The 23,905-nt window shown below is 41.6% G+C and overlaps 1 protein-coding gene across 1 annotated transcript in view; it reads right to left on the reverse strand.

Moving 5' to 3' along the window:
- Positions 1-23,905, reverse strand: part of SND1 (staphylococcal nuclease and tudor domain containing 1) — a 443,208-nt gene that overhangs the window by 354,921 nt on the left and 64,382 nt on the right. Inside the window, exon 10 of the mRNA XM_002752042.7 lies at positions 16,020-16,133. Within this exon, the coding sequence (XP_002752088.2) occupies positions 16,020-16,133 (114 nt within the window). The remainder of the gene's footprint in view (positions 1-16,019; positions 16,134-23,905) is intronic.

Here is a 23,905-nt window from a genome sequence, read left to right on the forward strand (position 1 = left end):
GGGGGATGGGCATTCTGGCAACAAAACACAAAAGGTCTGGATCACAGCCTGCTTCTAAATAATACAAATAGATGAGGAATTAGGTGATTAGAGAGTATACTGCCAGCAGGACTAAATATCAGCCCCTCTGGGAACAACTATCTGTGGTACGAACCGCATACATTGTACTACAGCACAACTTACCTAAGAGCTACCTCTGATCTGAATGGATCATTTAATGCTTTGTACTTCAAGGCAAATTTTCATTTTAAGAACAAAGATATAATCATAAAAATTGGAAATAACTGGTATATCCAAAAATAAGTGAACACTGGTTAAATTATGACACATCCACATTAATAACTGCATTGCCATTAAAAATCATGTTTTAGGAAATTATTTAAAGGCCAGAAGAAATTCTCAGTTATAAAACATGAACAGAGAAGCTGGTAAGAAGGCCATGAGATTATTAACAGCTGTGACGTTGCCTCTGGGCAGTGAAATTTAAGTAATTTGTATTTTCTTCTTTAAATTTTCCCAAATTTATAAAATAATTATGTCATATTTATAATCAGGAAAAATTTCTAGGTAGAGAAGATGAAAGCAGAAACACCAACCATCTCTCTAATGGGGTTAATGTATGAAAATAATGAATGAAAATTAAATTGACAATGAACTATCTAAAAGCAGGTGCTCACAGGGCTCAGAAAATGTACAAAAGTGACTAGTATTGAGACTCTCTATTAAAAAGGGAGAATTTGGTCTCTTCACAGAGTTGGCCTAACTCTTTTAAACCATGAGATCATTGCCAGGAAAACTTCAGAAAGGAGACAAGGCAATTAAAAAGATACAGGTCAGGCTGGGCACAGAGGCTCACATCTGTGATCCCACCACTTTGGGAGGCCGAGGCGGGCAGGGGATCACCTGAGGTCAGGTGTTTGAGACCAGCCTGACCAACATAGTGAAACCCCGTCTCTACTAAAAATACAAAAATTAGCCGGGCATGGTGGCGCAAGCCTGTAATTCTAGCTACTTGGGAGGCTAAGGCATGAGAATCACTTGAACCCAGGAGGCAGAGGTTGCAGTGAGCCAAGATCAAGCCACTGAACTCCAGCCTGGGTGACAAAGACTGTCTTAAAAAAAAAAAAAAAAAAAAAAATATATATATATATATATATATATATATATATATATATATACACATACATACAGAAACAGGGTCTCACTATGTTGCCAGGCCTGGCCTCGAACTCCTAGCCTGAAGCAATCCTCCTGCCTCAGCCTCCCACAGTGCTGGGATTACAGGCATGAGCCACCATGCCCAACCCTACAGTCTTTTTTGATATAAATTATGGTGCCTCCAAAAATGGTTGCAGGAAGTATTTTCATTTGTAAAAATATACTGAAATAAGAAAGCATATGTTACAATAACAAAGATAACCAGTCACAGCTTCTGGTAAATAGTGGAAATCTTGAAAAACAGGAGCTTAGGAAGAAGTCCAGCCAACATTAAGGGAGAAGGCCACCAACCCATCTGACCAACCTCCAGGTCCAGGTGGCACTTTTGGAGGTATTAGAATCCTGGTTTCTCCACTTAACCAGAGAAGGAACCCTGAGCAAGTTGTCATATTTTCCCAAGGATGGGTAGAGGAGTCAACAAAATAATGCATGCCCAGCACCTCACACTCTGCCTGGGCCAGGCATATACTCAGGGCACCTCAGATTTCCTCAGTAACCAGTGACCTCCTTTACTCGACTCTAAATAAAAAACAAACTTCCTCCACAAGAAAGTACGCCCTTGGCCCATCAAAACATTCTGATCTGTTTGGCAGCTGGAAATTACATCATAAATTAATAAACCCCAAAACTGACTTTTAAATCACATCTGTGCATTTATTTAGCATAAATCAAATAATTAGTCTAACAGGCAGCATTTGAGCCTGTAATGCTCAAAGCTGAGTCCTGAAAAGAACTCAGCAGAAGACTAGTATAAGGCCTCAAAACAAGAGCAAGATTTCCTCCATCAGTCCTAACACAGATCGTCCACTAACACTAAACCTGCACACTGTCCTAGGGGGCCAGTCACAGTTCAGAAGGTGCCTGAGGATTTTGCTGTGCTGTCTCCTGAACTGCCATCAAGCTCTTACCTTGTCTGTATGTACCACAAAGGATCCGTATTTTCTTCCAATCGTTTGAGGGCTGCCTGCACATGCCAGAGGCAAAAACGTTCTTCAACCTGCATCCTTTTCTCTGCCTTACTGAGTTCAGCTAATATAATCGCACATGAGGTGTGACCCCAGATCTAACAAGGCACCACTTCATAAACCTTTTCTCTTTTTATCATGAAGTAAAATTCACCCTGAAACTGTAAATAGCAGGTCCCACCTAAACATCAGCTCAAATAGTGTGTTATAAACCCTAAGAAACTCTACTATTCCCTAGAGAACCCTGTTTTCTGAAGCAGATAAATTTCTTCAGGCAGAACTCTTATATCTCCTTTCACTGGAATCCTCAGGAGATGTTCTAAGCTAAGAGGGACATGTCTGCTTAGCATCTGGCTCTGAGACCTGGAGGGGGGAAATCTCACAAAGGAAATTGCAGAGATATTACTGCGCTGAAGACTGGCTCAAAAAAGAAAAACTGCATTGTCAGATACCAAAATCCTGGGGAGAGAGCTTTAGTAAGCCCCCAGTCTTCCACTGCTAACAGCAACAATCTAGAACAGTGGTTCTCAAGCTGAAGTGCAATAGAGATACCTGGCAATTGTGAAAAATGAACAATCCAATCAGATTTTAACTAGCTTATGAACTGCATCCTAAGAAAAACTGATCTGGTTTCTACTCTAGGGAAAAAAAGCTCAACTAGATTTCACTGTGAGAGTCAAGAGGGCGTGCACCTGTGCCTCTTAGCTAGGGCTTGGGGGAGGGGAGGAAGAGAAACCATGAAGAGAAAGGCAGTGGCAGCCTCCAAATACACACTGCAACTCTGCTGTGCAATCAAAATATATGGCATCAACAGAAACCCACTTAATCTTTGTTCTCAGAGCAGTCCTGTGTAAACCCAGAAGGCTTGAAGCTCATTTGGCGCAAATGAGAAGCAATAATGTTGGGCAGCCATATTTTGCAATGAATCTAATAGTTAACCATCAAATGATTTGTCCTTGTAGAACTCTGCATCAGGGAATACCTCAGAACCATACATATGGACAGAATTTCCCTAGCAGGGAAGGGGACCTTGGTCAAAGACAGATATACCAAGGTCAAACAGCAGTCAGAAATAACGAAGAGTCCCTACTCCTCAGCTTCGGAACTGTTCAGAAATTACTTTAGGAACACTGAAAGATACACAAGCCTGAGGATGGGAGAGTCAAAACTGCTTCCTTAGATTTTACATCTTCCTGGTCCTCTACTGCATTAAGATCAGTAACCTCAAATACCATGACGGACTTTACATCCCTCAATTAGCCACAGCAGTAACTTACAATTAGGCAGAAAAGACAGATTCAATGTGGACATAAGGTAAAGGGAGAAAAGGAAAAATAAAACTAACTTCTTCATTCCTCACTCCCCTGTATTAATTCTGACCAACACCCAGACAGTAATAATGAACACCGAGCTAGGGAGAGGGAAGAGGGAGGAAGGGAGGAAGGGAGGGAGGGAGGGAGGGGGGGGAGAGAGAGAGAGAGAAAGAGAAAGTTAAAGATGGATGTGAAAAGGGGAATGAGAAAGAATTTGGAAAAGTATCTTGAACCACAGCTGTCTAAAGCCTGATTCCTTCCACAGGCATCAAGGAAGTAAATCTGACAGTCTCTAAACTGGAATTTTGAAGCCTCCTACCACTATATACAAACACCAAAGATGACATTACAAACAAGCCAGAATGAGGAACACTGGGCCATACCATGAGCATGCTGCACACATTCACTCATTTAAAGGCAAGACTCCACAGTGATCAGTGAGGTGTCTTCTTGAAATGAATATCTACAAGCTACAGATTTAGAGATTTTACCAAGTAAGATATAAATTTATTTAACTTCTAGGAGCAGAAGGATATTGGTCTTGCTTCAACTATACAAATGTAGTTTTCTAGAATAAATTGAATTTAATAAGCAGTTTAAATGTGGTTGCTCAAGAAAACTAGAATACAGTTTCATTGTTGTCCATGTTTTAAAAAGGGACTCAGGTTAAAGATGCCACTCTTTCTGGCTGAACCCAAAGCCAGGCAGCTAAAGGGCAACAGTCAACTTCAACGATGCTAAGCATTCATTTGCAGGCTCATGCAGCATCCAAAACAGAGCACAGAGGATTTTTGAGCAACACAAGACAGGGGCATGTAAGAACAGCAACATGCTCGCGTGTAAGGTCTGCGGGGACAACTAACAGAATGACCAATTGTGTTGGTCAGAAATGACCTCATCATTCAAACCCAACTTTACAAATTCCCTCTGCATTCCAAGAGAGAGGGTAGCAGGTGGAAATGGAAGGAACCACAGTATGGGATGGGAAGGCAATTCAAAGAAATCCAGATGAAAACTAAAGAAGCAGGAGCACATACCTATACTCTTACCATTTAGATACTTCCAGAAATATGTGCAAGTCAAAATGCAATAGCAAACAAAGAAACAAATAAACCTTTTGAGAATCATGAGGTGAGGACGACAATGTGCTTGGGTAAAAGGGCCAAAGTCTCCAAATCCTTCATCTCTGGGGTTGGCACAAGAGAAGGGAGGGAGTGTGTTCCCACTGGAGCACCCTCCACCATATTGCTAGACAAAGAGACAAGAGAGAGACATTCAATACCGTCAGCTTCTGCCCTCAGAATGCATTTCTTGCTGGGTGATGGGGTAAGAGACGAAAGGCTGTAGGATTTTATCACACTGAGTTTCCAGTTGTCAGCTTCCATCTACAATATCAGATACCCTGGGACTAATTTGTATTTTCTAGGATTGAGACTATATCTCCAGCAGAGCCCCAGTGACAACTCTCTACCTGCTAGATGGCTATTGAATAACAAGGGGTCCAAACGCTGTTACGACTGGCCTCTCACTTGAGGAGCTTATGTTTTCCTGGACTCTGGCAGTGCTGAGGCCATGCAGCTCCAGAAGAGGGGTAACTTGGCAGGCAAACAGGAGTGTCTAGGCTGAAGGAACCCGTCAGTTCTCTGAGGAAAGAACAAGAGAGGTGAGGGAAGGAAGGAGAAGTCAAAAAAGCTTTGGAAGAGTGAAGAGGCAGGCACCACAGAGCAATCTGCGAAGTCAGGACAGAGCCTGGCTCAAGCAGCTGGGAGGAACCCTGCATGTTTTCCTGAGGAAAACTGCTGAGCCGGCTACGCTGAAAGGAACAGTGAAGGGCTGGGCTAACTTCTTTCCCCTTTATAAGAAACAGAAATAAATAAAATAAGCTGCTTTGAGTGATGTCAAGCCTCCCTCCTCTTAAAGTACAAACTGGCCTAATAATCCTGGATGTCCCAATGGCTAAAACCAGCATATGGAACTGTCTGCCAATTCTCCCATGCGGAACACAGTGCACTCACTCACAGCAGCTGCAGTATGAAGTAGAGGAAAGGGAGTCCAATCAGAATCGGGCAGGCAGTGCAGTCTGGACCCCCACCCATGGGACTAAACCTCAGGCCAGCAAGAGCCTGAGGGAGACGGGAGGCTGGAAGGGGAGCCCTGGGTACGCAGCCCCTCCCAGACCTCCACCTACCGCTTCCGCATGCCAGTCGTTCTAAAACAAGCCTCTCCAGCTGGAGAAGCAGATGCTAAAGGCAGCTCCATACGAATATGAATGTGGTTTTCTCCTAATTGTGGCCCACCTTACAAAAGACAACAGCATGTGAAAAAAAGTCCAGTGTTCCCAGTAATGATGAGAAACACGTCCTAGGAAAGGCAGAGTGGTGGAATTAGAAAACCAAGAGTCAGCATATTCTGCCCATCCCCATATCCCCAAATTATGAACAATGAGTAAAGACCTCCAATGAGAATGCAATGAGACACCATAACACCTGAGTACCAACTATGTGCTAGGCAGTTAGTTAGCAACAGATGCGAAGAAATGACAAATCTGCATGACCCAGAAAAATCAAACTGAATAGGGAAAGAGAAAAAAGTACAGAAAAAAAATGGAAAAGTATTTTACAGCAGAACTACAGGCGTCCATCATGTGGGCTATCCAGAATCAGCAGGATAGCAGAGGTAAGCAGATTCTGAGACCAATGTCTGAACACACACAAAGGGAATATTTCTGCTTATCCACACTAATTGCCCAATAAAGTGAAACAAGGATGAAGACTACTATATCAAGTGGCTTCTAGCAGAGAAATGAAAAGACAAGGAACACAAAGTCTCCAGCATGTCTTCACAGCTCAACTGAATAGAGACCCTACTGTGAAACAGCAATACTCCTTGGTGGCCAATACACAACTGAACCAGGCAAGGGCATTTGCCAAAAACAGACGATATCAGAGTAGATGGTGAAACTAACAGCTGTCCAATGTCAGGCCATGCCCGGTGGCTCATGCCTGTAGTCCCAGCACTTTGGGAGGCTGAGGGAGGCAGATAACCTGAGCTCAGGAGTTCAAGACCAGCCTGACCAACATGGAGAAACCCCAGCTCTACTAAAAATACAAAATTAGCCAGGCATGGTGGCTCATGCCTGTAATCCCAGCTAGCCGGCAGGCTGAGACAAGAGAATCGCTTGAACCCAGGAGGCACTTGTTGCAATGAGCCGAGATTGCACCGTTGCACTCCAGTCCAGGCAACAAGAGCAAACTCTGTCTCAAGAATAAAAAAAAAGAGCTGTCCAATATGAACAGCTGATAAACTGACCATAGATTTTCAAAGGAAGGCTAAAATGAAAAGTGACATCAAAAATATGCCTAAGCAATTGGCCTGTCATTAGCTAGGGAAAAAAAATTATTTGTGTCCTTCAGCTTCCCATTCCAGTCTCGGTTCTGATAAGGCTTTGCTAGAGCAGTGACAGAAATGATGCTGCTTCATCCATAATCCATCATCCAGTTTAAAGTCTACCTAGTGACCACAACACACACACATACTTGTCAGGATTAGAGACAGGAATCCTAAAATTCTTTTTTTTTTTTTGGGACGGAGTTTTGCTCTTGTTACCCAGGCTGGAGTGCAATGGCACGATCTCGGCTCACCGCAAGCTCTGCCTCCTGGGTTCAGGCAATTCTCCTGCCTCAGCCTCCCGAGTAGCTGGGATTACAGCCACGCGCCACCATGCCCAGCTAATTTTTTGTATCTTTAGTAGAGACAGGGTTTCACCATTTCGATCAGGATGGTCTCGATCTCTTGACCTCGTGATCCACCTGCCTCAGCCTCCTAAAGTGCTGGGATTACAGGCTTGAGCCACCGCGCCCGGCCTAGGAATCCTAAAATTCTAAACCCCTTACTCATAAAAATAATTTCCCAGAGCCACAGTTCCTAAAGTACACGAGGAACTTAAATGTTTGGTTTCTGAACTGCACAAAATTTTCCCAGTACAAAGCTAATTAGCCCACCAAGGAATGAAATCTACAGCTCTGGCCTGCAAAAATGTGAAGCACTGGATGACTGCACTAAACTTGCCCTGAATATAAACACTATGCAAAAAAAAAAAAAAAAAGTAATTTATCTAAACACAGTGTAGGTAGCTCTGCAATCAGTATCTCATAAATAAAGAGAGAAAGATGAAGGGAAAGCTCTCTAATTGATTTTCAAATTAGTTCCAAGCAAAGAAATAATCTGACAACCAACAAGGTCGACAACAATAAAATACATATATATGCCCCTCAGAAAAAAGTGCAACTATAAACTTGAATGAATCAAGATACCTGAACTACTATGAAAGGAAGATATTCAGAAACGCCTGAATCAGAGTAGAGGTGTTGAAAGAAAGTCAGTTGGGGACCAATTTCCAAAAGCACTTAAAATCCTGAAATTAACCCCTCTGGTGGACTGAACTCAATCTGCACTGTGCTAATGGAATACACATTATGAGGAAAACCACCACACTGAGAGAGGCAGGGAGAATCAACCCAATGGCAGCAACTAGATTAAAACTGGGAGTGTGGAAGAGGAAGTGCCTATAGAAAACGGCCATGTGTGACCTAGCCAGCAAAACAAGTAATATAATTAGGAAGCAGTAAAAAACAGGAGTGCGAAACCTTCCTCCTGAGACAGATACCAGACATTGGCTCAAGCCAAGATGGCTGTCAGAGCGATCAAGGAGGTTAGGCATGGATTGGGGAACGGTAAAAATGATGCCCACTCACCAGCAATGCATGGAATTAGGTTCATGCCTCAGCAGATACTCTGATTCAAACATTTGTTAAATGCTTACTTATTCACAGCACGCTGTAAGATTCTGAAAGAAGGGATATGAAGCTGGGAAGACCCTTCCATTCCTGGCCTTGGTAAAGGTTACCCTTCACAATGGAAAGTAGCTATGTACACAAATAAACAGTGCAGGTGCTGCAGAGAAGGGGAAGATGGTGTGTATGGAGGTCTCTGGCCTAAAGGAGCCTTCGAGAACTAGAAAGAGGGTTACCTCAGCACAGCAGGTATGGTAAATGCTCACAGGGTAGTGAATATGATGGTGCTGTCAACTCTGGAAACAACACAGCATTACTGCAGCTCACAGGACTGAGAAGAGAGAAGAAGTATGAACACACCAGCACTACAAAGACTTAGATAAATTGAAAATGTAGAACTGTGATAGTGATGATTAAAGGAAGAGAGAGAGATGGATTGCTAGAAGTAAATGCACCCAGTTCAGGGATAAACCACCAAGACCCACTAGGAGACTGTTAAAATCCCAAAAACATTGATTTGAAGGAGATAAGCAAGATCCTGGGAAAGGGAATATATAACTAAAGAAAATATAATTTGTAATAGAAAGAAAGGAAATCAAAGGGCAACAAGACAGGCAGCACATGCTGTCTTCTCCAGTTTAATATTCACTTAGAGATACCAGTGAAACGTGCACTTCAGGAAAAGTCTGCTATCTACCCAGACACCAAATGTCTTGACCTCACCACAAGGAGACAGGCTTGTCCCCCTACTCCCTGACCTCTACTGCTGAGAAATAGGTATTAAACCATTAATCTAGATATTAATCTTAAAAATCAGGACATATATGTCCTGGAGTCTTAAACAGATGAGCTAAGACCCACCCACAGTCTTCTAATAGTAATTTTTTTCAGTCCTATAACAAAGCAGATTTCAAGTGTTCCTCTCAAAAATGCCCAGATCAAACAAATTTGAAACTCATAGAGAATGCCTCCGCCAGCCTCTGACATATTTCACATCTTTTGATCACATTGATGCAGTCCCAAAATCTCTCCATTGGAGACTAGTGAAATGCTATATCCATTTCAAAGAGATTTTGGTTTTCTCCAAGGTCCTTAATGCCAAGCTGGAGTCCGTCTCTAATTTGCTATTTGCCTTATGCTCGCAGTCACAAGCAGCTGATCACAGTGAGTGGGTCTACTGGCCTGCCCCAATTTCACTTAGGGTCTCTAACCCCACAGCTTTCTGTTGGTATATATCTCAGAGTCGGCAAAGTCAGCTTACGGGTCCAGAGGGACCACTTTGCTTTTAGAAATCTAAACTGGAGGGAATTGGTTGAAAATCTCTTTTAATGGCAAAGCACCCCAGAGTCCAGTACAATGAATGAAGTTATCAGTGCCTTACATGACCCTGCCTCTGAGAAAAGGCCCTTAAGAATCTCAGGGCATCACTAATAAATACATCTATCTCTCCCACCTGCCTGCCCAGGAGAGCCAGGCAGGCCAGGGCCGGGAGATGGACTCCACAAACGAAGGCAGCAAGGACACTGGGAGATTCAGCAGATGGCATCTTTAACAAAACTGATCCTTTAGTGCCTAGGTCTAAATATCTGGTGTGAACAAACTTTTATGTGGTAAATAAATTCACAGGGAGAAAGCTAAAAGACAAGGTAGTGGAAATGAATAGAAGCTGGTAGCAGGGGGAAGACTACCAGCTAAGGGAAAAACTCTACCTTCCGGGTTTCCACACTTCCTTCCCAAAATACTAAGTGGGGGTGCTGGGAGTGGGGGCTGTCAGAGACAGAGAAACAGATACAAAGAGAGAGAATGGAATAGACAAATAGCTAAGAAAAGGAATCTGAGAAAAAGGACCAGAAACCTAAAGCAAATTTCATACATGTAACGCCTGGGGATTGGGTAAATTACGTACCTGTTTTCAAATTATGTACCTTTAGCTCTGTATCTCTTAGTCAACTACAATAGCACGCAAGAGCAGACTTCAGGGAGAATAAGTCAGCCCCTTCACTGGATGCCTGGGGGCTGTTTCCTTTGTCATTAACTCTCCAAGTGTAACACAAAGCCCACAGCAGCCCTGGGCAATAGAGCACTAGGCTTTCCAGTTTCAGATCAAAGCCAAGCGCTCTCTAGGAAGTCCTGAGATTGCACAATGTGTTATCTCCTTCAAGGCAGCAGCTCAGAAAACCCACAGCCCTTCTCCAGGATTTTGCACATTTCTTTATAGCAAACAACTGGATAAAACAAACTATACCTTTAGAGAAACCATGATACATGGCCAGGTTCACAAGAGCATCACATGTCAGTTTTCTTAACTGGCACTCAGCCTGAAATTGTTAACATCTCCTCAGACTTGACACTGGATTAATCCAGAAGTATGGTGCCACAGAAACACCATCAACAACATCAGACATATGCAACTAGAATCCTACTGAGGGAAATATTACACATCCTCCTTTTAACTCTCCCATAACACTAACTAGCAGCAAACCAAGCTGCAATCGAAATCCAGAAGTGGCTACCCATGAATTCCCGGGTAATACTGGAAAGCCTAGGGTGAAAACAGCTCCTTTGATCACAGTGTTTATCCAAATACTTCTTCTGGCTCCCATTAGAAAGTAACCATATTAAGAGAGTGGAAATATGGATAGCCATAGGCAGAAAGTTCATCTTCCTGTATAATTGAAGAGAAATGAACTTGCCTCTGTACAAAACAAAAAAACAATTTGTCCTACTATCCTCCAAATGTAGAGTTGTCTCAGAGGAAGAAAACATTTAAAGAATCTCCCTCATGCTTCCTTGAAGGGAAAGTCCTCCTGAGTCCACCTCTGGGAGCTAGCAGTGGAGGCCTGCCCTAGAGCTGGAATGACTGCCCCCATCTGCCTGTCCTTGAGGAAGGGGATGCCACAGACTTTCCCTCTTCACCTACTCATCTAGTTCCTTATTCTGCACCCTCTACCACTTTGTTCTTTGGTTTAGAAAAGTACCAAAAGTTCTCAGGTTATCCTCTTCCATGACAAAGCCACCAGCCCCCAGGCAGAGTCCTGTAATTAGAGAGAAGGTAATCTCCTTAGCATTTTTTTTGATGGCCCTCTACAATATATCCATCCCAGACCTTCATGTCTTAACAATCCCTCAAGCACTTCGTGTTTCAGCAACTACAAAACCACTCCCCAATTCCCAAAAAAAATGCCCTTGATGTTTTCACTGGAGATTCTAACAGGCTGTTCTAACTAAGGCAGGCCCCATTTCTTGCACACACTGTGCCTTGCAGAAGGGTACCTGGCAAGGGGACAAAGGGAGAGCAGGAGCTGAAGTTTAGCTTCCATTCTGCTTGCCAAGTCATGGCCCCTGGCATGATGCTAACAGAAGGAAGCAGCACCCTTCTCTAAATTTGCACAAAGATGCCATCTGAACTAACAGAGGTCCTGACCCAACATCTATGCCATGAATACTTGACTGGGCTCCACTTGCAACTGTAAAAACAGCTGGTATGAAGTAAAGGAAGCCCGAAACCCAAGACTCCGAGAGGATGCCTGTTGCTCTGTCTTTAACCACATACAGTTACAGTCACACTAGGATGCCAGATCTTGTACTTTTTATAAGAGCTCTGGGGAATTTTTTTTTCCTCCTCCTCCTTTTTTATTTTAGTAATCCCAGGCCAGAGGAGGGGCAGTGGGGAGAAATTATTTCTTTTTTCTTTTTTTTTTTGGCCAGAGTTTCGCACTGTCGCCCAGGCTGGAGTGCAGTGGGGATGATCTCAGCTCACTGCAACCTCTGCCTCCCGGGTTCAAGGGATTCTCCTTGCCTCAGCCTCCCAAGTAGCTGAGACTACAGGTGCACGCTGCCATACCCGGCTAATTTTTTGTATTTTTTAGTAGAGATGGGGTTTCATGGTGTTAGCCAGGATGGTCTCAATTTCCTGACCTCATGATCCACCCATCTCGGCCTCCCAAAGTGCTGGGATTACAGGCGTGAGCCACCACACCTGGTCGGGAAATTCTTTAAGTAGAAAGGCAAGTATAAAGAAAGACTGTTGGAGCAACATCCACAGTTCTCACTCATCACGCCATTCTCCAGGTCTTTGCTCAACTGAGGCTCACCAAAAGAAAAACCAGAGTTCCTTGCTAAAGTAAGTTTTTATCAGGCATAATATTCCTCTATATGCAAATTACCTTCATATCTTGTAAATTCAAACAACTGAGAATATTTAAATCCAAACAGGCCATTCACCAGTTCAAAATTCTTCCAGACAAAAAACGTAAAATGCATGTTATATAAGTCTTCAACAACAAGCCCCTGCCTAACTCACAGGCCGATTTCTTAACACTCCTGGAAATTTAACTATCTCCTATTCCAGTCATACAAAATCACTTTCACTTCATCATATGCCCCATTTTCTCTCTCCCTTCCTGAGTATCCTGAGATGTTCACAGGACATGTCTGATCTGGCCCTGCCAATGGTTATGCACCATCCACAGGAGCCATCCATTCTCTAGTCCCCAAAACTCACCTAATTCTTGTCATTACTGCTCTCCAGGTCAGAAATTGTCGTCTCCCAGTTCTTATCTAGCTAATTCCTAACCTCCCTTCAGGTCTTAAATGTCACTTCATCAAAGTAGCGTTTCCAGACTATGCACTGACTTAAACTCTAAGCTTTTCTTTCATAGCACTTAATATCAATGAAATTATTTGTGTATTTCCCCTACTAGTCTTTAAAGTTCCATGAGGCAGAGAGAGGACATCTGTTTATTCCCTGGTGCACCCCCAGCACAGTATCTGGCGCAAATCAAGCATCTGTAAATATATATCATAATGATTACCTGTTCATGCAAATTTCCAAAGCTGTGCTAACCATAATGGTAGCTACTAGCCTCATGTGGCTATTGAGTCCTTGAAATATGCCAGAATGAATTAAAATGTGGTGCCAATATACAATACATACCATATTTCAAATATCTAGTTTTAAAAAGGGGGAGGTTTCATTTATTTTTTATATTCATTAGATGTTGAAATGATATAATTTAGATATAAGTCAAATTTTAAAATTACAATGAATGTTTCTTTTTATGTTTTTTAAACATAGCTACGTGAAAATTTAAAATAACAAATAGAGCTCGCATGTGTGGCTCACATTTATATATCTGTTGGAAAGTGCTGGCCTAGAGAGCCATTCTTCCTGCTGACTCAATTTTTTTTTTTTTTTTGAGACGGAGTTTCGCTGTTGTTACCCAGACTGGAGTGCAATGGCACGATCTCGGCTCACCGCAACCTCCGCCTTCTGGGTTCAAGCAGTTCTCCTGCCTCAGCCTCCCGAGTGGCTGGGACTACAGGCACATGCCACCATGCCCAGCTAATTTTTGTATTTTTAGTAGAGACGGGGTTTCACCTTGTTGACCAGGATGGTCTTGATCTCTTGACCTCGTGATCCACCCGCCTCAGCCTCCCAAAGTGCTGGGATTACAGGCGTGAGCCACCGCGCCCGGCCCTGCTGACTCAATTCTTATCCTTGACACTCACAACGTACAGCAGCTGACTGAGAAGATCACCCAGACCATCCACCAAAACCGGCTTCTCTTCTGGGTGCCTTCCACTACTGTACTCAAAGTTCACTATATTAACTTATTTGTTATGTGGCCCTTCAGTAAACTCTTCCAAATGAATTTAATGAACAAATAATGGAAATCATTCCTCCATCTTCCTCATAAGCCGTATGTTGCAGATTGTTGCAGCTAAGCCTTACTTAGAACTTTCTTAAAATGGAGTAAGATCTCAGGAGTGAACAGGAAGAAAAAGAAAGAAGAAAAAAAAGAGGTAATACACCATGTAAGAGACAAGAAATTCTATAATCAGGATTCTGGCTAAACTAGGAAATATATTCCAGTTCCAACAATTTCCCATCAGTCATTAGACTAAGGGAAATGCATCTCTTACCCACTGATAAGTCCCGAAGGATCCTGGGAAAACTAAAAATACTCGGTAGTAGGTTAGTTCTCACTTCAGAAAACCTGCTATTATCCTACCTAAGCTATAACACCCCATCCCCCTAAAAACTGCTTAAAATTCAGCAATATAGTCTACATTAACATAATGCATTGGCTGATGATACAGGCACAAAAATTAATGTTCAAGAATTTCAAAGTTGTGGTTGCTGTGGGAACCTTAATTCCAACTGTATGGCACAGATGCAGAATTGTGGACTACTCCCAATACTGATAAAATTGGAGATGTGTATTTACTCTGTGCAATGAGGCAGAGCTACAGCTACTGAGAGAACCTTATTTTGGCTTTTCTAGGCTTTCATGCATTTAAATTCTCAACCTTACCATAATACTGTTTGCTGCATTAAACGGCCTCCTCAAAGGAAAAAAGAGAGAAAGAACTGATTGGCCAGACATTGAAATCACCCATCCTGTATGTGTTTTTTATGCATGATCTGATTCAGAAGACAATCATATTTTTATTCTACTCTTACCGGCTGTCTATAAACTCTCACACAAATGAAAACAATGCATGAATTTCAACTTGTGAATGCACCAAGATGTGTATATGTGCAAAACATCAGAAAAGCAAATTTTACCCCTTTAGAACTACTGCATGCAACTTAGCTCCCTTTTTATTTAACCCTTTATATAAAAGGGATTTTTTTTTTAATCCCGTCCCTTTTATATAAAGGGATAAATAAAAAAGGTACCTAAGTTGGGTGCAGTGGCTCTCACCTATCATCCTACCTACTCAGGAGGCTGAGACAGAAGGACTGCCTGAGCCCAGGAGTTTGAAGTTGAACGCACAATGACCACACCTATGAACAGCTGCTGCACTCAGTGCGGGCAACATAACAAGACCCTGTTTCTTAAAAAAAGAGAAGTGGGCACACAGCAATAACTTCAACCCACAATAATTAATTGCTGAAAACTGTCCAAATACTTGCCTTTGGCACTGGCTCTCACTGAGGAACTAGTTCTATAACTAGTTGACACAATCAGACACTTTACTTATCAGAGGACAAAAACAGAAGCAGGAAAGAGGTCTGTAAAAATGACATAACCAAACTCCCAAAATGTTCAACTTCAATCCCTATTCCCAACTCTCATAACTCTTATGACTACATAGCTGTCATGATTACAAAACAATCAGTCTATCTGCACATGAAATACTAACTCATTAAGAGTTTTCATACAAAGCATTTCTCAAAATTGATACACCTGAGTCACACACCAACCTATCTGCCAAAGATCCAGGAAAGAGCAAACAGTTTAACTACTATAGTTACTACCTGCAAAAAATGAATAGGTGACCCCAGTGAATATATATAACAAGATTCATTTCTTCCTAGAGCAAAAACATAAAGAACCATCAAATCAAAATGACCAGCAGAAACAGGTCCTATTACAAGGTACACAAGATACAGACCTTCTCCTCTCCTTATTCACAGAAAAATAAGATCTTGTTAATAAAGCTCATCCACCATCTCACATATCCCAACCCTCACTGCACTGAAGCCCCCTGGGGAGAAGGGCCAACAATGGCCATGTGAAATGCAGCAGAGCAGTGGGTGTGGGCCCCAAGACACTCAGACCTGCCCAATGGTAGTCAGGCTATAAATATTGGAAAATAATACTGTGGAGATGTGAATACTTGTCCCTTTGCATTCTCACATGTATGTATCATATATGAATTAATTCTGGCGTCTTCCTTTTGGTTTATGCAAATAGGCGCAGCCGTTTCCCTATTCTCACCTGGGTGTTCTCCCCCTCCAGCCTTGGTGGTCGGATACTGGACAGGTGAATCGTCTTGTAATCGCCGGAGTTCAGCTTCACAACAATGGCATCAGCATTCAGAACCTGCATCACCTGTGAGCAAAAAGGAACATACTGAAACCTGATTCTGTGTGCCCCATCACATGTCCACGAGCAAGGCCCACCACCCTCACAGGTAGAAAGTGAGATCAACAGCCATTTACGGGAGAAATGTATTATCCTTCATCGTGCAACAATGTCAGAGAAAACTATGCTATAATTATCAGTTCCCAGAGACCTTATGATGATTTCTCAATGAGACAAAATCTGTATCATTCATAAAGATGGTCAACCTTTTTTATCTTTTCCCTGACCAAGATGTGTGGTTAACTATAAAGCTTAAGAACTGGAAATCCTGTCTCTATATGTAATTGAAGATTTTCCTTGAAATACCTTCTAAACTAAAATCAAAACCTCAATGTGAATCTAGGAAAAGAGGCAATGGTTGGATTTGAAGAAGATACCAGCACTAGATGAGAAAGAACCAAAATAGGATGCCCCAATAGAAAGCAGAAAAATCAAAGGCAAGTGAAGGGCAAAAAGAATTGTCATCTCAGCATGGGAAAGGAGATGCTCAGCTGTTAATCTCACAGGCAGAAACATTAAATTGCTAAGATATTACCTCAGATACTCTGAAAACCACCTTTTCACAGCACTACTACCACAGACATCTTTGTTTTGGAACCCACAATCAGTAACACAGGACCCCACCCTCAGAATAAAAAGAACTACTCAGGGATAAATTACAAGGACATGTAGTCAAAGGACAAAAGCATAAATATTCCTCTGTGAAGATTATCAGAACATTCCACCATGTGTGCAGAACAAAACTCCATACAAACCAGGATCTTACCACATCAGGGTTATAACTAGATCCCATAATACAGCCAATAGTCTACAATTCACCCAATTATATTCAAATCCTATTGTTCCAAGCCTTTTTTTTTCAAGCCACACTTTATTACAACGTAGCTGCAGACTACAAAATACTGTCAACATCCACTTCATCTGCAGAATCAAAATCAAACTCTTCTAGGCCTCATCTGGGCCTCTTTAAGAGCTACCAGACTGAACAAACTTACAGGGTCAGCTGCCACACAGAGAGGGCGGACTGGCAAAATTTCCCTCCTCTTTCATGCGTGAAACAAAAGGAGCTAGACTCTTTTTTGCCATCATGGATGTCATACCAATAAGTATATTAAAGGAGGCCTCCCTATCTCTTGAAGGGCCTTAAATCTTCGAACACAGAATGTATCCATTTACTCGCAGCTTCCTCCAAAAACAGGAATTCTCTACCTTTTCCAAAGAACCTGCCAACCACACACCAGAAACACAAAGAACCAGCCAACCACACACCAAAGAGTAAGGAATGCCTTAAGAAACAGATGTTTTATAAGATGTTTTATATCTGAAGAAAGATATAAAACAGAAACAAGTGAGACATTATATATAACAGAAAATAGCAGGAGTTAAGTGTTATCAAACAGAATTAATAAAAAAAGAAAGATGACAGCTGGAATCAGTCTGTAAGTCCCAAGAAGCTTTACTATGGCTGGCGGATGGGAAGATATCCCTGGGTTTTACCACTGTAAGCAATGGAGGCAGTGTAGAGAAGAACAGCCCAGCAGTCAGAAAAGTAATGAAAGTTCGAAGAAAGAACTGAGTAGATCAGAAGTAGAAATGTTTAATTTTCTACAATACTTAAGATTAACTTACAACCCTGAAAGCAGCAAAAAGACAACCTGAAACAACCATAACTATTCCCCTACAGCCTTTGTGGCAGATCTGAGAATCACAGGCTAACCACTAAAACCCAGAGAGTCAGAACCCAAAATTCATCTGGCCAGAAAAACGTGAAGATCAATGGTAATCAAAGGCAGGATGAGTGATCATACCAGGACCAAGGTCAGGGCTGGTTACTCCAAACCAAATAGCCCCTTAATGCCAGCCCAATCACAAAAACACATCCATGAATTTAGAACTTAAAAACTGTCTAGACAGTATAACCAAAAACACGTCAGTCACTGAAAGAAAAAAATAGAGTACATCTTACTCCCATTACCATCTAAACATACGAATGTCAAGTAAAAATGTCCACAATAATGGAATTCCAGTAGTCAGCTGGACAACTGACCAAAAAGAAAGACCCCAGCTAATGATTTCCCTGTCATTCAAAATTCCACATTTGGATGAAGGGAAAGATGTTATAAAGTGGATGACAGAACATTTTGTAGGGGGTGGTTTCCATGATATCTGCTCTTCTGGTATCCTAACTACAAGCCAAAGAGAAGAAAAAAATTCCACTAAGCCATACTAATTAAAATAGCTACTACAGCAAATCAATACAGCTCCTCCTTCAAACGGATACCCAAAGGATACAGGTAATTGTCAGATGTATTAAAGGCTCATGCATCACAGGATTTCCCAAGTCTTAATGCTGGTCAGATCTACACCTTCTCTCAAACCAAAACAAATTCTTATTTTAAATTCCCAAAAACACAGGGAAATTCCTATAATCAAGACACAAGAAATAGCTAGACGTTTTCTGCTCCCTAGTCATGCTTAGCGAGTAATAAAACCAAAGAAAGTATCATAGTGCTCACACTTTTACCCCTGATTACAGAACATGAAGATCTAAGGATATCTTCTAACAAGTTACCGGGATTCGGCATCCCTTGTAATATGTTAGGAGCAATGGCAGCGAATGAATTCTTGGAGCTGTAAATTTTAGGCCCCAGCAGCAGACTCTCTGCTGCTCAGCATCTCCCTGATTAGAAACCTCCTCTTCAGGAATTGCGCACTCTGCCACTGCCAGCTAAGCAAGGTTTAACTTGCTGGTGGAGGTAGGAAGGGTGAGTGCATGTGTGCATGTGTTTGTAAGTGGGGTTTATGTTTTGTATTCCTCTGTAAATTGTGTCATTACTGTCCGGAGAACAAACAGCTCCTGAGCAGAGACATGGAATCGGCAATAAAATACTGGTTACAGTCACGTACTGTGCAGTAAGTGAGATGCAGAGTGGATTACTATCTGAAGCTAGCTCATCAGCACCGTTACGGACCACATTTTAACAGTGGTATTTCTTCTGGTGCTTTTCATGAGGGTAACTGAAGTATGCCCATACTGCCCACTTTCTCTGTTAGCTACAGATCCCTAATCAAGTCAACCCCATGTATACTCACACCCCACACACCAAGAGATAACCTAAGGCATAGGAGCAGAAATCTACATGGAAAGTCACTAGCTAGACTCAAACACGTGCACTAAATCCAATTCACTCCCCATTTCTTGAAGCCCAATTATAAAAGGAAAAAATGGTTTAATGATAACAAGGTGTAGGCTAAGGGCTGCCATGAGTCAAGAAAGCTACAGAGGTCTGTCAGGGGAAGGGATATCCATGCCTATCTCAGCCTCTGTCACCTTCTCTTCTGCGTAGCCTGTCCCAGTGCTCACTGGGTGCAAAGGGCTGCTGTTGTTCAGCTTCTGAATACCCGGAAGCACACATTAAAACAAACAAAAAAGCCTCCTTTTTTAGTACAACAGCCTCCTGAGCTACAGACATAAACACCAATAGTCCCAATGCTGCCAAAATTTCCAGTACCAGATAGAAACAAAAGGATTATCGGCCCAAAAGGGCCTTCTACAGGCACGCCCAGGGACTGTGCTTTGATGAGGTCACTGAGAATGACACATAGACACCTATTCTCCTCTTTGAAATCATGACATCTGGCTGTTTTTCCCATTCCCTGAGGTTGTATGCTATGTCTCTTCTCCCCAGTTCCCCAGAAGGGTACAGCTGCCACCCTCATCCTCAACAAAAACGAACCACAACATCCTGATGCAGGCACCTATAGGCACCGAAGGACAACCAAAGCAGATACTCTTAAGATGTACTTACATGGAAATCAGGCATCAGACAACTTTCAGCAGAGGGACATCCTATTCACTACCTGACCAGTGCTTCTCAAGATTGTCAAAATCATCAAAAACGAAAAAAAGTCTGAGAAACTGACATCCAAAAGGAACCTAAGGAGATGTGACAACCAAATGCAATATAGTATCCTGGAACAGAAATGAAGTATAAATAAATGAATACCTGAATAAAGTACAAACTTTACTTAATGACAATGTATCTACATTGGTACACTAACCATAACAAATACATGGTACTCCCATAAAATGTTAATGACATAGGAAACTGGGCTGAGGGTGGATGGGTAATGTGGGAACTCTCTGCTACCTGCTTAATTTTTTCTGTAAATTTAGAGTGGCCTAAAAAACGAAGTCTCTAATAATAATTATTAAAGGCCAGGTTAATATTCTTTCAATCTTTTCTAACTCAGTAACCTTCTTTTTCTTATCAGCACACTGGTTTACTAATATAAGCTGCAAACCAAGTCTTGACCCCTTTTTGATTCAGCAGAAGCCACCTTTCTAGTAAGACAATCTCCAGAACTTTCTTTTCAACTGAAAGTCAAATGGCAAAAGGCAAGGAAGTGGCAGGTATTTTTTGGTTCTCTCCATATTACCACATGGGAATATACTGGAGAAATCCAGATAATGCCAAAAATATTCAGCTGCATCCTTGCTTAAAAACCATGTCAGAGAGCCACTTCGATTTAAGATAGTACTGACAGTCCTAGCTAAAGTGGTTCAGCAAGAAAAAGAAACTAAAGGCATCTAAATTGGAAGGGAAGACACAAAATTATCACTGTTCCCAGATGATGTATACATAAAAAACCCTCATAATCCCACAAAAACTGTTAGAATAAATGAATTCACGATGTAGCAGGATACAAAAGTCAACACAAAAAATCAGCCGCATTTCTATAAATAATAAACAATCCAAAAAAGAAAACTAAGAAAATAGTTCCTTTTCCAGTATCATCAAAAAATAACAAAATACTTAGGAATTAACTCAGCCAAGGAAGTGAAACACTTGTACAAAGAAAACTACAAAACATTGTTGAAAGAATTAGAGACATAAATAAATGGAAACATGTCCCACAAACATGGATTGGAAGACAATACTTCAAGATGTCAATACTACCAAAAGTGATTTACAGATGTAATGCAATCCCTATCAAAATCCCAATGATGATTTTTATGGAAATAAAACAGCCCATCTTAAAATTCATATGGAATCTCAAGAGACCCTGAATAGCCGTAACAATCCAGAAGAAAGACAAAGCAGGAGAACTCACACTTCTTGATTTCAAAACTTACTACAAAGCCACAGTTATCAATACCATACGGTACTGGCATAAAATCAGACATTCAAACCAATGAAACAGAATGAGGTCCAGAAATAAACCCTTATGATTTCTGAGTCAAATGATTTTCAAGATGGATACAAAGACAATTCAATGAGGAAATGACAGTCTTCAGCAAGTGGTCCTAAGAAAACTAGATACCCACGTGCAAAAAAAGAAGCTGAACCCTTATCTAACACCAAAACCAAAAATGAATTCGAAATGGATTCATGACTTAAATATAAGACATATAAAATTACAAAATTCTTATAAGAAAAACAGAAGGCAAAATCTTTGCAACACTGGATTTGGCAATGAATTCTCAAATACGACACCAAAGCAACACGCAACAAAAGTCCAAATACAAATTAGATTTCATGAAAATCGTGTGCAACAAAGTAAAAGGCAACCCACAAAATGGTAGAAAATATTTGCCAATCATATATCCAACAAAAGATTAATATTCAGGATACACAGAGAACTTCTAAAACTCAACAAAATGGCTGGGCATGGTGGCTCACACCTGTAATCCCAGCACTTTGGGAGGTCTAGGTGGGCAGATCACGAGGTCAGGAGTTTGAGACCAGCCTCACCAACATGGTGAAACTCCATCTCTACCAAAAATACAAAAATTAGTCAGGCATGTTGGTGGGTGCCTGTAATCCTCAGCTACTCGGGAGGCTGAGGCTGGAGAATCACTTGAACCTGGGAGGCAGTTTGCAGTGAGCCAAGACAGTGCCTTTGCACTCCAGCCTGGGTGACAGAGCGAGACCCCGTCTCAAAACAACAAAAAACCAAAAATTTCAATTAAGAAACAGGCAAAGGCTTATAAGCGGGAGCTAAGCACTGGGAAGACATGGACTAAAGACAGGAACAATAGTCACTGGTGACTCCTAGAGCTGCAGGAGAAGCAGGGAGGGGCCAGGGCCGAAAAACTTCCTATTGGGTACTCCTAGGCTCGTGACTTGGGTGATAGAATCATTCCTATTCCAAACAATATACCCATCTAACAAACCTGCACACGTACCATCAGATCTAAGAGAAAAGTTGAAATTTATTTTTTAAATGGGCAAAGGGCTTGAATAGACATTTCTCCAAAGAAGATATACAAATGCACAGGAAAAGATGTTCAACATCACTAATCATTAGTGAAATACAAATCAAAACAACAATGAGATATCACCTCACACCCATTAGGGAGGCCACTATTAAGGAAAAAAAAAAAAAAAAAAGCAGAAAATAACAAATGTTAGTGAGGATATACAGAAAGCAGAACCCTCGTGCTCTGAGATACGGTATAGCAATTCCCTTGACAACTTAAAAATACAGTTATACCCTATAATCCAGCAATTCCACTTCTGGCTACAAACTCAAAATAACCGAAAACAGGGTCTCAAAGAGATATTTGTATACCCATGTTCAACCATGAAGCATTGTTCATAATAGTTACAATGTGAAAGAAACCAAGTGTGTCCAAATGGACAGAAGAACAGATTGCAAGCAAAATGTATATACATATAATGGAATATTATTCACCCTTAAAAAGGAAGAGAATTCTGACTCATCCTACAACATGGATGAACCCTGAGGACACTATGCTAAATGAAATAAGGCAGACACAAAGACTGTCTGATTTCATTCATATGAATTACTTAGAGTAGTCAAAATCGCAGAAGCAAAAAGTAGAATGGTGGTTGCCAGAGCCTGGGAGAGGGGGAACAGAGGAATATAGAGTTATTGTTTAATGCATATAGTTTCAGTTTTATATAATGAAGATTTCTAAAGATAGGTTTGGTGATAGCTACATAACAATATGAATATAAATACCACTGAACTGTACACTTAGAAATGGTTAAGATACTATATTTTATGTTACGAATTTCGTCCTTACAAAATAATTAAGGAAAAAAATTCTCAGAGACATGACAATGAACTCTATCTAGTGCTATGACCAGAAGCACAGCAAAAAACTATCAGGGCAAAACCAAATACTTTCAAAAATCCACTGTACCCATGGACAATTTATACCGTGATCACCAAAACTGGACTTGGCCACCAACGCCAGTTAAACACTTAGAGCTCCCAGACAAAGCCCTAGCAGGTAAGCTCCTTGAAGACAGGAACCACTTCCAGTTCTTTTACATCTTTTCAAAGCACCTAGTTTGGGGCTCTGTTTGCTTAATCTACATATAGGTACAGAGAACCAAGCAAGAAGCCTCTAACCAGGCAGGGTGGTAAGGAAACACCTCTTGAGGACATGCTTCCACTCCAGCCCTCCCCCACGCCCACAACAATGTTATTCAGGTCTGTGAAATCTGCAATGCCCAAGGATCCAACAGCAGGAACAGGGAAGCCAAGCCACGTGCTCAGGGGACCATATGGCTACAAACAGCATAGATCAGCTAAAACGCCACAGGGAAGGCAGAGAGGGAACTGGCAGGCCACAACGGGCACAAAAGTCTCGGGCAAGCTCAGCTAATCGCTGTGAAGTGAACATGCTTCTCTGCTAACATGGTGAGACAAGGAGAGCCCTCCCTTGCATTTCATTCCTCAAGAAGTAAAACTGCTTCAGCAGA

Source organism: Callithrix jacchus, chromosome 11 (assembly GCF_049354715.1).
Source record: "Callithrix jacchus isolate 240 chromosome 11, calJac240_pri, whole genome shotgun sequence".
Classification (NCBI taxonomy): Eukaryota; Metazoa; Chordata; class Mammalia; order Primates; family Cebidae; genus Callithrix; species Callithrix jacchus.